General features: G+C 42.9%; 1 protein-coding gene across 1 annotated transcript in view; it reads left to right on the top strand.

Moving 5' to 3' along the window:
- The window catches only part of LOC141051581 (P2Y purinoceptor 2-like), a 71,143-nt gene extending 65,789 nt beyond the window's left edge, over positions 1-5,354 (top strand). Inside the window, exon 2 of the mRNA XM_073548577.1 lies at positions 3,119-5,354. Within this exon, the coding sequence (XP_073404678.1) occupies positions 3,142-4,191 (1,050 nt within the window). The 5' untranslated portion in view covers positions 3,119-3,141 and the 3' untranslated portion in view covers positions 4,192-5,354. The remainder of the gene's footprint in view (positions 1-3,118) is intronic.
- The last annotated feature ends 11,556 nt before the right edge of the window (positions 5,355-16,910 follow it).

The following is a 16,910-nucleotide window of genomic DNA, read 5'->3' as shown; positions in this document are numbered from 1 at the left end:
GGCTGTGTTCACACACAGCGTTTTTTTAACGGTATTTTTAGCGTTTTTTCCTATAAAACCGCTAAAAATAAGCTTCCCATGCATTTCTATGCATTTTGCACTTTTTGTGCATACTGATGCGTTTTTTACCGCAAAGAAACCGCATCGCGGTAAAAAACGCAGCATGCTCATTAATTTCGCAGATTTTTCCGCGTTTCTGGCTAGTTCAATGCGGTTTGAAAACGCGCGGAAAAAAACGCATAAAAACCATGCAGAAAGAAACACGCGGTTTCTGGGAAGGGAGTCAGGTTTTTCAGCAGAAATTTTCTGCTACGTGTGCACTTAGCCTTAGGCTGTGTTCACACACAGCGTTTTTTTTAGCGGTTTTTACCACGATTTTCACTATAAAACCGCTATAAAACCGCTAAAAACAAGCTTCCCAGTCATTTGTATGCATTTTGCACTTTTTGTGCACATTGATGTGTTTTTTACCGCGAAAAAACCACATCGCGGTAAAAAACGCAGCATGTACATTAATTTTGCGGATTTTTTCGCGGTTTAGGCTTCTTCCATGCGGTCTGAAACCGCTGCAGAAAAAACGCATCAAAAACGCGCAAAAAATGCGCAAAAACCACCGCGGAAATATAGGTGTGTTTTCTGGGAAGGGATTCAGGTTTTTGAGCAGAAATTTTCTGCAACGTGTGCACTTAGCCTAAAGGGTGACATCCCAGCTGTGTATATTTGGACATTGTCTGAGACCTACATGCACTATTTATCTTGGCACTGTCTGAGAACTGTATGCACGATTTATGTGTGTACTGTATGGCAAAGTCCAAAAATTGTATACAGTATTTATCTGGTCAGTGTCTGAGAATTGAAAATATATATATATATATATATATATATATATACGGTTTATCTTACTATTGTCTGATACTTTTATGCACTAAATATCTTGGCATTGTCTTAGAACTGTTTACATTTCTTATCTTGGCATTGTCCAAGAACTATATACACTATTTATCTGGGCACTGGCTGAGAACTATATGCACTATTTATCTGGGCACTGTCCAAGAACTATATACACTATTTATCTGGGCACTGTCTGAGAACTATATACACTATTTATCTGAGCACTGTCTGAGAACTATATACACTATTTATCTGGGCACTGGCTGAGAACTATATGCACTATTTATCTGAGCACTGTCTGAGAACTATATACACTATTTATCTGGGCACTGTCTGAGAACTATATACACTATTTATCTGAGCACTGTCTGAGAACTATATACACTATTTATCTGGGCACTGTCTGAGAACTATAAACACTATTTATCTGGGCACTGTCTGAGAACTATATACACTATTTATCTGGGCACTGGCTGAGAACTATATGCACTATTTATCTGGGCACTGTCTGAGAACTATAAACACTATTTATCTGGGCACTGTCTGAGAACTATATGCACTATTTATCTGGGCACTGTCTGAGAACTATAAACACTATTTATCTGGGCACTGGCTGAGAACTATATACACTATTTATCTGGGCACTGTCTGAGAACTATAAACACTATTTATCTGGGCACTGTCTGAGAACTATATACACTATTTATCTGGGCACTGGCTGAGAACTATATGCACTATTTATCTGGGCACTGGCTGAGAACTATATACACTATTTATCTGGGCACTGTCTGAGAACTATATGCACTATTTATCTGGGCACTGTCTGAGAACTATATACACTATTTATCTGGGCACTGGCTGAGAACTATATGCACTATTTATCTGGGCACTGTCTGAGAACTATATACACTATTTATCTGGGCACTGGCTGAGAACTATATGCACTATTTATCTGGGCACTGGCTGAGAACTATATACACTATTTATCTGGGCACTGGCTGAGAACTATATGCACTATCTGGGCACTGGCTGAGAACTATATACACTATTTATCTGGGCACTGTCTGAGAACTATATGCACTATTTATCTGGGCACTGTCTGAGAACTATAGGCACTATTTATCTGGGCACTGTCTGAGAACTATATGCACTATTTATCTGGGCACTGTCTGAGAACTATATACACTATTTATCTGGGCACTGGCTGAGAACTATATGCACTATTTATCTGGGCACTGTCTGAGAACTATATACACTATTTATCTGGGCACTGGCTGAGAACTATATGCACTATTTATCTGGGCACTGGCTGAGAACTATATACACTATTTATCTGGGCACTGGCTGAGAACTATATGCACTATCTGGGCACTGGCTGAGAACTATATACACTATTTATCTGGGCACTGTCTGAGAACTATATGCACTATTTATCTGGGCACTGGCTGAGAACTATATGCACTATTTATCTGGGCACTGTCTGAGAACTATATGCACTATTTATCTGGGCACTGTCTGAGAACTATATGCACTATTTATCTGGGCACTGTCTGAGAACTATATGCACTATTTATCTGGGCACTGTCTGAGACCTGAATACACTTTATCTTGGCACTAAGAACTGTATACATTTCATCTGGGTACTGTCTGAGAACTGCATAGACTTTATCTGGGTACTATCTGAGAATTGTATACACAATTTATCTGGGCATTGTCTGAGAACTGTATGCACGGGCATTGCCTTGAGAACTGTATGCACTATTTACTGCATGTGAAATGTATATGCTATTTATCTGTCAGAGAACTGTATGCACTTTATCTGGGCATCGGCTGAGCACTGTATACACTAATAATCTTGACACTTGGCATTGTCTTGTGGACTCTATGCACTATATATCTGGGCACTGTCTGATAATGGTATATACTCTTTGTCTAGGCCTTATCTTGGGTCCATTTGGTGTTATCTGGGCACTAAATGCGATGATTTATTGTCTGTAGATAAGTGATAAGTTCTGCTTGTACTTTAGTCACTAAATGTAATAATTTTACATAATGGTTGCAGTAAACGTTATTGTAGAAATCATTTTAATAATGTAGGAAATCATACTTATCTACTTCTTTGTGTCTGTAATCTTTTTTTTTCACAATCCAGCCTGATGATGTAGTGTTTCCTTCTTTGTATTACATTACATGTTAATATAAACCCATTCTTATTTTTCTATTTCAGACGAGCGACCACCAAAGTGAACCATGAATAATTCTGAAAATTCTACATACAGGTGTAAATTTGATGAGGATTTCAAGTATGTTCTCCTGCCGGTGTCCTATGGGATTGTGTTCTGTGTGGGTCTCATTCTCAACGTTTCAGCTCTTTACATCTTTCTGTTCCGGATCAAACCTTGGAATGCGTCTACCACCTACATGTTCAACTTGGCCATCTCAGACATGATGTACGTCATCTCGCTACCCCTCCTGGTCTACTACTATTCTCAAGGGGACAACTGGCCATTTGGAGTGGCTCTGTGCAAGATCGTTAAATTTTTATTCTACACCAACTTGTACTGTAGCATCTTCTTTCTTCTTTGCATCAGTGTTCATCGTTTTCTTGGTATCTGTTACCCAATGAAGTCAATGGGTTGGCTCAAGGTTCGGAATGCCCGGATTATATCTGTCATTGTCTGGGTAGTAGTAGCCTCCTTCCAGTCCCCAATATTATACTTTGTGACCACCAGCGTCAACGGGGAAAACACAATTTGCCATGACACGTCTAGTGCAGATTTATTTGATACATTTGTGGTGTTCAGCTCGGTGAACTTGGCCTTGCTCTTCTGTGTTCCCTTCGTTGTCATTCTTGTGTGCTACGTCTTGATGACCCGAACACTACTGAGACCATCAGCAGCTACTTCGCAAACCTCCAGATCCAAGAAGAAGTCCATCAAAATGATCATTATTGTATTATTTGTCTTTATAATCTGCTTTTTACCCTTTCACGTCAACCGGACTCTTTATTATTACTTTCGAAAGATGGACCTTGAATGCTACATCCTCAATGCCATCAACATGGCCTACAAAGTCACCAGGCCACTGGCCAGTGCCAACAGCTGCTTTGACCCAATTTTGTACTTTCTTGCCGGTCAAAATATTCGAAGGAATCTTATTTCAAGAAGTGGAATCACAAAAGTCAAAAACAAATTCACCAGTTATGTACAAGAAAATAATTGGAGTTCCGTTACGAATGGAAATGTCAGTGGCAATACCACAACCCCTAGCCCATCTTCTACAATAATCACCAGGATGTGAATCCATAGAAAAAATTATGGAGACCTTTCAAGTTCATGTTTCAAGAAGGTGACCTTGACTTAATTCCATCAGTAATTCATAAAAGTTCCTTCTCCTGCGACACCATCTTAGGTGTCAACATTCAGGAAGAATTTGATGGACTTGTGTCTTTAAGGTCCTCAGTACAAGATCGTGACCGAAATGTGTCTTTGGAAAGAGTAGATGAACTAAAAGTTTAGTTTATAGGAAAGGAAAAAAAAATTAACCTCTACCTATAGGCGACTACTATTTAAGTCAAAGTCTGAACCTCAAAGGAGCCTGAAACGTGATTTGGGTTATCAGCCAAATCTTGTCCATAGAGTTGTTGTTCGCTGTCAACACAGAGTAGGTTGGAGGTTGAATTTGTGAGATGCCCCATGTACTGTATCTCCAGTCTTGACTTTATGGATGTCCAGCTTGTTGTAATTATTTAGGGGTAGTCTTGAAGAAATAACCTTTAACCTTATAGGTTTTACCAGGCTATGAGTGATTGAGGTTGTCAGACTTGAGTCTTTGGAAAGTTGATTGATTGACCAGTTGAGTCAGATAACGATAAGACTGAATTATCAACTTTATTTTAACTGTTGATGGTTGTCCTGAAAGAAGACCCATCAATCCTTTCACTTTGTGTACAATTTTCACTTTTTTGAGGCACATGCAAAAAAGAGCTAAATTATAAACAAAATATATACTTTTCTTCCCGCATATCCATCAATTTCTACACCCATACACTACATACATACAGTCCACACCGTACACAGAAACAGAACCAGAAAGTAAAACTTTGGGTGCCTCTCCGCATCATCAAGCAAGTGCCGAACTTGACACAAGTAATTGAAAGTTGTCAATCTTGAGTATTTGGACAGTATTGGTTGAAAACTGTATTAAGTGACGAATTTACGTCTGATGACTGATTTACTGCATGTCTGAAAGACATGAAGAATGGATATTTTGTTTTTTTTTAATATATATATTAAATGCTCCAAAGTTGGGGCTTTGTTTCAGACCACAAAACCAACTCAAAGGGTTTTCTATAAGGAATTTGTATATTCCATGCAACCGTGTATATAATGTGTAATATACTACTTCATAAACAACATAAACATATTCTATTTAGCATGAAAATAAATTGGATTTTTCTAGAACTTTTTTGTTTCTTTTTCTGTTTTGATGATGTATTTTCCTACCTGTTTTTGGAGAAGTTACACAGATTACTTACGAAAGTAATCTCTAGATAATGTGCACATAAGAGCCAGATATCACTACTGTAGAAATCATCAGCACTAGCCCAAATTTGCACTTGTTCAAAATTGTTCCAAGCAAATGAAAAAGTTAACAGAGTTTTGGAGAATCTTAGGAGACTACATACGGTAGGAGAAGTTAGAATCTGGTGCTTTCCATAGTCCATGGTTGGGTCCCAGTTCAGGGCTACGAAATAGTATTTAGGGTTTTAGTTCACTGAGATATATACAACATCATTTTAAATTTAGAACACATGCCCGGCCCTGGTGCCCATGGAAGCCCAAAGTCAAAGAGAAACAGTGACCAAAGGAGGCCCTCTAATTTCATTTCTTGGTGGAAGTCCCAGTCTACGACCCTGATAAAAGAAAACAACTTCTGGTTTGTCCAATGTGGCCCAAAGAGAAGTTTACCAGCTGAGATGACCCAAACTGTCTTCTCCAAGAGAGGTATGAACCTTCACTTTTTGACCTTTGCAATGAGGTCACTTGCTCCCATAATTATTAGAAAGAAAGTGTCCTGATTTGGGTCAGGGACCCTACTTGTCAATCTACGGACAGTTTTGAGATAAATATCTATAGAATATGGACTGTTCTGAAACATGGTCAAACGAAAGCAGTGTTTGGTTTGGCGGAGGTCTATGGGTCTCACCAATGAAACGTATAACTTCAACTATGTATTGCTATAATACTTAAAGGGGATGTCCCATTGGAGACATTTATTGACACATGAACTGGATATGCCACCTCTAAGATCCCATCTATCGGGAAATGGATAGGTGCTTCTAAAATTACCGAGCACACTTTAAGTAAAAACTCGGGCCTTATACTACATGCCTCTTGCCTTGCATAGGCATAAATAATCTATGGTCATCTCTACAACTGCTATGTGGTTCTAGAAGATGCTAACAAGGTCCATTGGCCCAAAGCTCCTCCATGAGTGGTATGGGAAGAAAATAAGTAGGACCTATAATTTTCTTCTCCTCAGCTATGGGACCACCACTCCAGCCCAATCACAGTTCTGACCCATCTGTGATCATCCTAAAATATTTCTAAGCTGAATATTGATGACATATTGAGACATGGACATCTCTAAAGTAATTGTCAGTTACTGATTGTGCTTGGTGTTTGTCCTAGGACCATAGAGACGTTAACAGTTGGCACCATCCTTCTTCAGTCCAGGGGGAAGAATCCTTCATCAGTTCCTGGTTTCCGCGAGGCCACCATGAGAAGGTTCTCCCTCTATGTAAGGTTTTCTGTGGCTAAGGATTGGGATTCTAATACCTCGTGTATTTTGCCTGGGAAAATAAATCTAGAAGATCCTATGTTGTTTAAAAGTAGACATCAGAGGCTCATAATGAAAGCCTAGGTTGCCAAATAACCGGTAATACAGGTCTAAGAAGCTCCTTGAGCGGAACTGTGTACACTGCAGTGATGGATGATGAGCGCTTTCACTCTCGCCATGCCATCAGTCCTTCTGATGTCAATACGATGAGTAAGATTCTGATTTATTCAGAAGAACCTGGCACCATGAGGAAATCAGTCAAATCTGTGACCAAATATTAGTTCTGACGCTTCTGAGTTGTGCAAACACATTTCTGTAGAAACTCAAGAGTTCTGGCACCACTTGCATGTCCTTTTTTTTTTTTTAAACAAAAAGTTATAGTTTGTGATGGAAAAAAAGATTGTTTGTTTTTTCATTTTTTTTTATATAGTTTTTAACCATTTTTATTGAACTCTTTAAACTTTTTTCTTAACTCCATGCAGTCAATTGTTCTTTAGTATTTATAATATATATTTGTTTAATATATATAAAATTGCAACACTAGTTTATTTTGCTTGACAGTTTAAAATGGCCAGCGGGGCTACCATTAGGCCTTTTCTACCACAAAACCCATTCATAATGTTGTCACGACTCTGTCAGATCCTGTGACCAGGGGCTCCTTTCTTGTCCCTAATGCTAGGGGCACCCTAGCGCTTCCTGTTCCCCGGATTACTACTGATGGTGAAGAAGCCGGGGCGACGTACCTTGCCTTAGCTCCTGAATCCGCCCTCAGTCTCTACGCCTCTCCCACCCAGACACCCAGGGAAGAGGGGGACCATAATACACCAACCAGACTAAGAAGGTAGTACAAACAGGGGTAACGGAAAATACTAAACATGCAACATACAAATATACTCACATAAACAACAGAAGAATGCACCAGAGAGTTGAGCATGGGGTAAAACCAGAGTAGGAGAAGAGGGGAAATTAGCACACACCCAAAACCTAGCAACAGTCTCAGATAAATCCACCAAACACCTCCTCAAACAACCCCAAACTACCATCTCCTAACCATGCAGCATGAAGCTAGCTCTGGCAACGAGTGCTAGCCAGTTCCCAGATTATATAGGTGATAATAGTGGCCAACAGTGAACAGCTGAGAGCCTTAATGCAGGAAAGCTTCCAAGAGCTCTCAACTGAGCAGATTAACCCCTACACTGCCAAAAAGTAACCTGTATTGTTTAATATGAAGATGAAGTGCTTCTAATCAGTGCAGGATTAGGAGAAATCAGACAATGCAGTCTTCTGGCTCTTCTCTGTTGCAGTAAACTAGTGACACATGTTGATACGGTTATAAAGAGAGCAAAAAGGAATTGAAGGTTTGACAGAACTACTGTTCAACAGCTGAGATGCTGCAGTTACTATTGACCGTAGCGTCTCAGAGGTTAGACATTTGGGATCAGAGACAGTAGACTGTCGGTGTAATATGTAGTTGACTTCCAACGGGGGTAGTGGGTGCTAAGCTCGGCCAACCCTGCACCACATAAATTCAGCAGATTGAACTAATTAAATAGTGCAAGCGTTCTATACAAATGGCAGATGTTACTAGGAGAGAATAGCCCAAAGTCCAGAAGTCTTGGTATAGGGAGTGACGTAGCAGTATGACATGTGGATGGAAGCAAAGGAGGAAGACCCTCTCCAAAGGATAAGCGGCTGCCTAACCCCTCTGGCAGTTGGTTATCTGCAGTATAAGCAAGGGATTAGACATGTGGAAATCGAACATGTCCATTCCGAGAAGGACCATCAGACCCAATGCACATATACTTGGCTGATCCAACCTAGGTGAGTGCGGTCAGCTGAGTTGGACCTGGTTGCTTGCTCATCTATAGAAGAGCGATTTGCTGATTTGGTGATGCAGACTTGCAAATTCTTCTCCACTGCGACTCAGTAATTACCTTTTGGGTGGGAGATGACATGACACGATTTGGACCGCCACGTACTTTCTCCACTTCGTACACAGTCTTATACATGAGCCTCATTGTGTCAGTGACCTAAACCCAAATCTCTGGAGGAGGAAGAGAAAAATCCCCCTTGTTATGAAGAGCAAAGGTCCTGTGTACACAGAACGCGACCATTGTATCACAGGGAAGAAGTGACTCACAGAACAGCACAAATAATTCCAATATGGTCCAATCATCACATTCCACACTCACTCTGCAGGAAATGAATACTGGACTCACGGGCGACTTTTGGGGAAACTTTATTGTCTAACGTAAAATTTCACATCTTGTAAAATATTTGAACCAAATCACAAACTATATTAAAGGATTACTTAAAGCGTTAAAGGGAATGTGCCAGAAAATTACCTACAATTTAAATCAGGTGTCTGTGTTTCATTAAGTTTTCAAAGATTTTTTTCATGATCTTTAATGGTAAACAAAAGTAATAATTTTGCGATTTTCACACTGGTCACTGGGGCTTTTTTAGACTCATACTATTTGTCATATCAGGAAGAGTTTTCAGACACCTCATTATCATCAGAGACAAGACTAGAAAAAAGGATAACACCTTTAAACATAGCTGATAACACAATATCCATTAATCACAATATGTGATGTCACAGCTTACCTCCTTCTCCCTTTACAAAGAACTTTGCGCATGCTCATTAGATGTTTCAATAATAAAAGATAGAGTCTGTTCATTGTGGCTAATGTACATGTGCATTTCTGGAAACAGGAAGTTAAAGGGAATCTGTCACCCCATTTTTTGAGTATCAGCTGCCGGCACCGCCATCAGGGGCTTATCTACAGCTTTTTGTAATGCTGTAGATAAGCCCCCGATGTAACCTGAAAGATAAGAAAGTTATATTATACTCACCCAGGGACGCTCCGGTTTTGGTCCGATGGGTGTTGCTGTCCGGTCTGGCGCCTCCCATCTTCCAACGGTGACGTCCTCTTCTTTGCTGCCTGTCGTGGCTCCTGCGCAGGCGCACTTCTCTGCCCTGTTGAGGGCAGAGCAGAGTCCTACAGTGTGCAGGAGCCAAGAGAGGTCTGGCACCTGCGCAATGCAGTATTCTGCTCTGCTTTCAACAGGGCAGAGCAGTGCGCCTGCGCAGGAGCCACGACAGGCAGCAAAGAAGAGGACGTCACCGTTAGAAGATGGGAGGCACCGGACCGGAACACCCATCTGACCAAAACCGGATGGCCCTCCTGTGAGTATAATCTAACTCATTTTTCTTATCTTTCAGGTTACATCTGGGGCTTATCTACAGCATTACAAAATGCTGTAGATAAGCCCCTGATGGCGGTGCCGGCAGCTGATACTCGAAAAATGGGGTGACAGATTCCCTTTAAAGTCTAAAACTGCCCCAGTGGCCAGAGTGAGAACTGCAACTTTTCTATTTTTATTTTTTAACAAAGATTTTGATATGTAAAAAGTAGCAGTGCACAAAAATAAAAAAATAACACAAAAACCTGATTTAAAGAATAGGTAATTTTCTAATGACACGTACCCTTTAAAAATAAAAGGGCTCCTAGAGGACACTCACAAATATTTCCCCACTGCACAACCGTTCACTGCAAGTAGTTTATTTAAAAAATCCTATATTTTAATGTATCGCCAATGACTCAGGGTGCCCAAGACCACCTGTTCTGCCTTCTTCCACGTATGACGCTGTGTGGATTCCAGCATATGGCTAAACCTTTCATCCACTCCCAGAAACAAGACTGTATGGGTGCTTAAGTCTATATTTATTGGGATGATATGGACAACAATGGGAGATGATAACAGATGGTATAGTAGAACACAGTAGTAGATGAGATCAGGGGTTGTTGTACAAAGTTTTAGATGATATCAGAGATTGTTGAACACAGTAATGGATGATTCAGCAGATTGTTGTACAAAATGTGGATGATTCAGGTAAAAACTACAAGAAACAGATAATGCAGCATGTCAGTACTGGTAGATAATATACAATACACAAATACTGGCAAGTAATCACAGCAATACAGGGTACTATCACAACAGTAGCAATGATGCAGGATGCTGTTAGATCGGTAGCATGCATTATATAGAAGCTGAGCAATATAACATACACAGCAGTAAAAGAGAAAGATATCTCACAACTCATGCTTGCCAGCTTTGCATTCACTGACCAGAGGATGCATATAACTAATTATGCAGTAAAATAGCATTACAGGAGCTGAACATGTATTGCAAACATCATGGAGGGCTGCATTATGGCAGCTAACACATATGCATAACTCATAATTGCATTAGCCTTACCGGAATCCTCTTGTTATAAGCAGTGGTTTTGCAGAGAGCTGAGCAGGTGCGAGCTACTCAGGAGACCGGCTGAAAATGGTTACATGTTGTTGACCAGGGAAGGAAGAAGGGCAGTTCTGAACAGTTAACCATTTAGGAAAACAGAAGATTCCAAAAACATGAATAAGAAAGATACGGGCAACTTATGACACCTACTGGCGATAGCTGGAACAGCACTTAAAATATCTTGCTGCACGGAATGGGCAGAACACCACCAGTGGTGTAAGTGTGCCATGCCAGCCAGGCCACTGCGGTAACGGTACTGGGTCATGGCAGTTCTGAGTACTGGCTGAGTCCAACCGAGGGCGCGCTCCAGCCTTTGTCAATTGTGGGGCTAATAATAAAATAATAAAAAGGTTTGTGATGCTAGTTGGGATGTTCGGCCTGGTGTGGCCGGCCACTGATGAAGACCCCCTGGGAGTTAGATGGTGATGACAGTGCCAGATGATTAACCTCTTCCTAACTAGGGCTGGCTCTCAGGGGATTTGAAGCAGGAATGGTGCAGCAGAGAATAATCAAGCTTCCATACAATTCACACACGGGTGTTGGTCAGACTTCCATGGTGAGGGTTCAGTTTCCCTGCTGAGACGTTGTTAGCGTGGCTGGTCTGGAGCCAGAATCTTCAGGAGTGGACCCTCTGGGCTGTGGCACCGAGGGGCCCAGGGCGAGCTGCCAGGTGGAACCGACCCCTATACAGGGACCGTTAGGAGCAGGCCCAGGGGTTTGAGTACCACAGTAGCCCGTACCGAGAGGGGCTGCTCAGGATGGACTGGATTAGGAGTGTGGGACTGAAGTGTAGATGACAGAACAGAGCTGGAACACAGGAGACAGGAGTAGAGTAAGACAGTAGACTGGAACGTGGAGCGATGGCTGGAGCAGGAACACAGGAGACAGGATTAGAGGAGGACGGAAGGACTGGAGCAGGATGGAACTGGAACACCGGAGGCAGTACTGGAGTAGGACGGAAGGACTGGAGCAGGATGGAACAGGAACACTGGAGGCAGGACTGGAGTAGGACGGAAGGACTGAAGCAGGATGGAACAGGAACACCGGAGGCAGAACTGGAGTAGGACGGGAGGACTGGAGCAGGATAGAATAGGAACACTGGAGGCAGGACTGGAGTAGGATGGCAGGACTGGAGCAGGATGGCAGGACTGGAGCAAGATGGAACAGGAACACCGGAGACAGGACTGGAGTAGGACGGCAGGACTGGAGCAGGATGGAACAGGAACACCGGAGGCAGGACTGGAGTAGGACGGCAGAACTGGAGCAGGATGGAACAGGACCACTGGAGGCAGGGCTGGAGTAGGACGGCAGGACTGGAGCAGGAGGGAACATGGATAGCCGGACTGCGAGGCTGCTGCAGGGAGCACACGAGAACGGGACTGTGAGACTGCAGAGAGCACACGAAGAAGCGAGGCCCAGTGTGCTAGGAAACACAACGATCAGGCGCCTCCCTCAGGGGGAAGCGGCCTGATATGCCCCTGTCTGGTCTGCCATTGGTCAGGGGGTGCTTCCGGGTCAGGGCATAGCCGGAGCACAAGAAGCAGAAGGGAGGTGCATGCAAAGATGCTGTCGGCCGCGTGCCTGTCAGAGGTGACCGCCGTGGCTGTCGGGTGGCGAGGGGCTGCGACGTGGGAGTGATGGCCGGGTGAGTATACAGAGACGGCGTGGGAGTGGAGGCCGGGTGAGTATGTCGGAACGGCGTGACAGACGTAGTGCAGCCTTCCTGCTGCCAATTATACCTCTGGTAAACAATTCCTCGGACCCCCAGGGGTCCAAGGTAAACAGTCACTGGATCCGTGATCCCTCCCAGCGAGCAGGCAGCTCGAATCCTGTGGCAATCACTCTGTCCCTGATTCTATGCGCTGCTGAGCTCCTAGGCAAAAGCACACTGCTGCTCGCTATATGAAAACCAAGCAGTCAGTCAGTTTAGGACGGACCCCAGAAGTCTCTGTGCTCTAAGGACCAATGCCCTGCCTCGTGCACCTTGTCCCGGGGCACACTCCTCTCCTCTGAATGTGGACCTCCATCCTCCTACCTCTTCACTGCTCTGCAGATGGCAACCTCTCAGAAGCACCTCCTCCCTCCTGAGGGATCCCGCACACCTCCTGGTTCAGGCAAGAGTGCACCGTCACTCAGTAAGAGGTTGGGTAAAATGCATGGATGCAATTATAACAGCAGAGAACTCAGCCCTCACCATAGCTGGCAATACAGATAAATTATATTACACAAGCAGGCATATTGTGGCGCTATAGACACGAGCATCACATAAGTATTAATCCCTTCAATGCCCAAGACCACCAGGGATGTAATTATTAATCCCTTCAATGCCCAAGACCACTGGGTATGAAAGTAATAATCGCTTCAATGCCCAAGACCACCAGGGATGTAATTATTAAACCCTTCCCGACCTGTGACACAGCGTATGCGTCATGAAAGTCAGTGCCAATCCGACCTGTGACGCATATGCTGTGTCACGGGGGATCGCGTTCCTGCGGGTCGGGTGACCGGGGTCACTGAAAGGTCACCTGACCCGCAGGCACAGGACCCTTTGTGCTTCACCCCAGGGGGGGTGGCTTCACCCCCACATGGCTACGATCGCTCTGATTGGCTGTTTCACTTTCAGCAGCCAATCAGTGATAGTAATATTTCATCAATGAAATTTGATGAAATACTACAATCCAGCCATGGCCAATGCTGCCAATAGCATCGGGCATGACTGGAGACACCAATCCGGCCCCCCCCCCCCGACTGATGGGGCGACTGGCCCCAGCCACCAATTGACAGCGGCGATCTGCAGCCACTGTCATCATCTGCTCCCCCTCCCCTTCCCTCCGCTCCCCCCGCCTTCCAATCACCCCCCCTCCCCGGTACCCTCTGAGTCCCACTGTGGCTCCCGGTGTCCCGCCGTCCCGGATCATGGGCACTGCCATCTTCCAAAATGGTGGGCGCATGCACAGTGTGCCCGTCGAAAATGGTGGGCGCATGCGCAGTGTGCCCATCGAATCTGTGAGGAAGATTCCATTCATTCATTTTGATTACTGTGATAGATCCTATCATAGCGATCAAAATAAAAAAAATATTAAATTACCCTCCCTTATCACCCCCATAGGTAGGGATAATAATAATAATAATAAATTTTATTTTTATAGCGCCGACATATTCCGCAGCACTTTACATTTCAGAGGGGATTTGTACAGACAATAGACATTACAGCATAACAATAATCACATACAGTAGATTATAACAAATACCAAGAGGAGTGAGGGCCCTGCTCGCAAGCTTACAGTCTATGAGGAAAGAGGTAGACACGAAAGGTGGGTGGTAACAATTGCCCTGATTGTATGGACCAGCCATAATGTTAAGTGTGTAACAGTACAGACACAGAGGGCTAATGGATGCATAAAGCATGTGGGAACATGATGCGGGAAATCTGGTTATGGTTAAATAAAATATTTTTATTTTCATTTTTCTATTAAAGTTAGGGTTAGAATTAGGGTTAGAATTAGGGTTAGGATTGGAATTAGGGTTAAGATTAGGGTTAGGGTTGGGATTAGGGTTAGGGGTGTGTTAGGGTTATGGTTAGGGTTGGGATTAGGGTTAGGGATGTGTTGGGGTTAGGGTTGTGGTTAGGGATGTGTTGGGGTTAGGGCTGGAATTAGAAGTGAGGGGTTTCCACTGTTTAGGCACATCAGGGGGTCTCCAAACGTGACATGGCGCCACCATTGATTCCAGCCAATTTTGCGTTCAAAAAGTCAAATGGTGCTCCCTCCCTTCCAAGCCCCGATATGTGCCAAAACAGTGGTTTACCCCAACATATGGGGTATCAGCGTACTCAGGAAAAATTGCACAACAACTTTGGGGTCTAATTTCTCCTGTTACCCTTGGGAAAATAAAAAATTGGGGGCTAAAAAATTATTTTTGTGGAAAAAAAAAGATTTTTTTATTTTCACGCCTCTGCATTTTAAACTTCTGTGAAGCACTTGGGGGAGTCTACTGTTTAGGCACATCAGGGGCTCTGCAAACATAACGACACCCGCAGACCATTCCATCAAAGTCTGCATTTCAAAACGTAACTGCATCCATTCTGAGCCCCGACGTTTGCCCAAACAATGGTACCCCCCACATATGGGGTATCGGCGTTCTCAGTACTAATTGTACAACAAGTTTTGGGGTCTAATTTATCCTGTTACTCTTGTGAAAATAAAAAATTGCGAGCTAAAAATGATTTTTTTCATTTTCACTGCTCTGCGTTATAAACTTCTGTGAAGCACTAGGGGGTTCAAAGTGCTCACCACACATCTAGATAAGCTCCTTGGGGGGTCTAGTTTCCAAAACGGGGTCACTTGTTGGGAGTTTCTACTGTTTAGGTACATCAGGGGCTCTGCAAACGTATCATGACGCCCGCAGCCCATTCCATCAAGTCAGCATTTCAAAACGTCACTACTTCCCTTCCAAGCCCTGATGTGTGCCCAAACAGTGGTTCACCCCCACATATGTGGTACCAGCGTATTCAGGACAAACTGGACAACAACTTTTGGGGTCCAATTTATCCTGTTACCCTTGTCAAAATAAAAAATTGTGGGCTAAAATCATTTTTTTGAGAAAAAAATGATTTTTTATTTCACGCCTCTGCGTTATAACTTCTGTGAAGCACTTGGGGTTCAAAGTGATCACTATGCATTTAGATAAGTTCCTTGGGGGGTCTAGTTTCCATGGTGTCACTTGTTGGGACGCTCCAATGTTTAGGCGCACAGGGGCTCTCCAAACGCGACATGGCAACCGCTAAATATTCCAGCATATTTTCCATTCAAAAAGTCAAATAGCGCTCCTCCCTTCTGAGCCCTGCCGTGCGCCCAAACAGTGGTTTCTGACCACATATGAGGTATCGGTGTACTCAGGGGAAATTGCCCAACACATTTTAGGATCCATTTTATCCTGTAGCCCATGTGAAAAAGAAAAAAATTAATGCTAAATGAAATTTTTTGCTGGAAAAGTTAAAATGTCCATTTTTTCCTTCCACGTTGCTTTAGTTCCTGTGAAGCACCTGAAGGGTTAATAATCTTCTTGAATGTAGTTTTGAGCACCTTGAGGGGTGCAGTTTTTAGAATGGTGTCACTTTTGGGTATTTTCTGCCATATAGACCCCTCAAAGTGACTTCAAATGTGAGGTGGTCCCTAAAAAAAATGGTTTTGTAAATTTTGTTGGAAAAATGAGAAATCGCTGTTCAACTTTTAACCCTTATAATTTCCTAACAAAAAAAAATTTGTTTCCAAAATTGTGCTGATGTAAAGAAGACATGTGGGAAATGTTATTTCTTAACTATTTTGTGTGACACCACTCTCTGGTTTAACGGAATAAAAATTCAAAATTTGAAAATTGCAAAATTTTCAAAATTTTCACCAAATTTCTGTTTCTTTCACAAATAAACGCAAAAATTATCGACCTATATTTACCCATTAACATGAAGCCCAATATGCCATGAAAAAACATTCTCAGAATCGCTAGGATCCGCTGAAGGGTTCCTGAGTTATTACCTCATACAGGGACACTGGTCAGAATTGCAAAAAATGGCCAGGTCATTAAGGTCAAAATAGCCTGGGTCATGAAGGGAATTAAAAACACATGAGACATGCACAAAAATGAACAGGTCAGTAAGACAATGTTCACACCACCCAAAGACTGAGACACAGAAAAAACACAGTATGACAAACGTACAAGAATACTCTGTTGTAAAATATATATAACAGTAAGCAGCAAGTGCTGGTAAGAGATGGGTATACCGTGACGCTGGTGGAGCGGCTTTGTATACATTTTTTGCAAAAAAATGTATCAACTAAATACCCTGTTTTTGTTATCATCTTTTACCAGCA

This window comes from Dendrobates tinctorius, unplaced genomic scaffold (assembly GCF_039654945.1).
Source record: "Dendrobates tinctorius isolate UK_male_01 unplaced genomic scaffold, ASM3965494v1 ptg000157l, whole genome shotgun sequence".
Taxonomy (NCBI): Eukaryota; Metazoa; Chordata; class Amphibia; order Anura; family Dendrobatidae; genus Dendrobates; species Dendrobates tinctorius.
The sequence above is the reverse complement of the archived record's forward strand: the minus strand, read 5'-3'. Positions and strand labels throughout refer to the sequence as shown.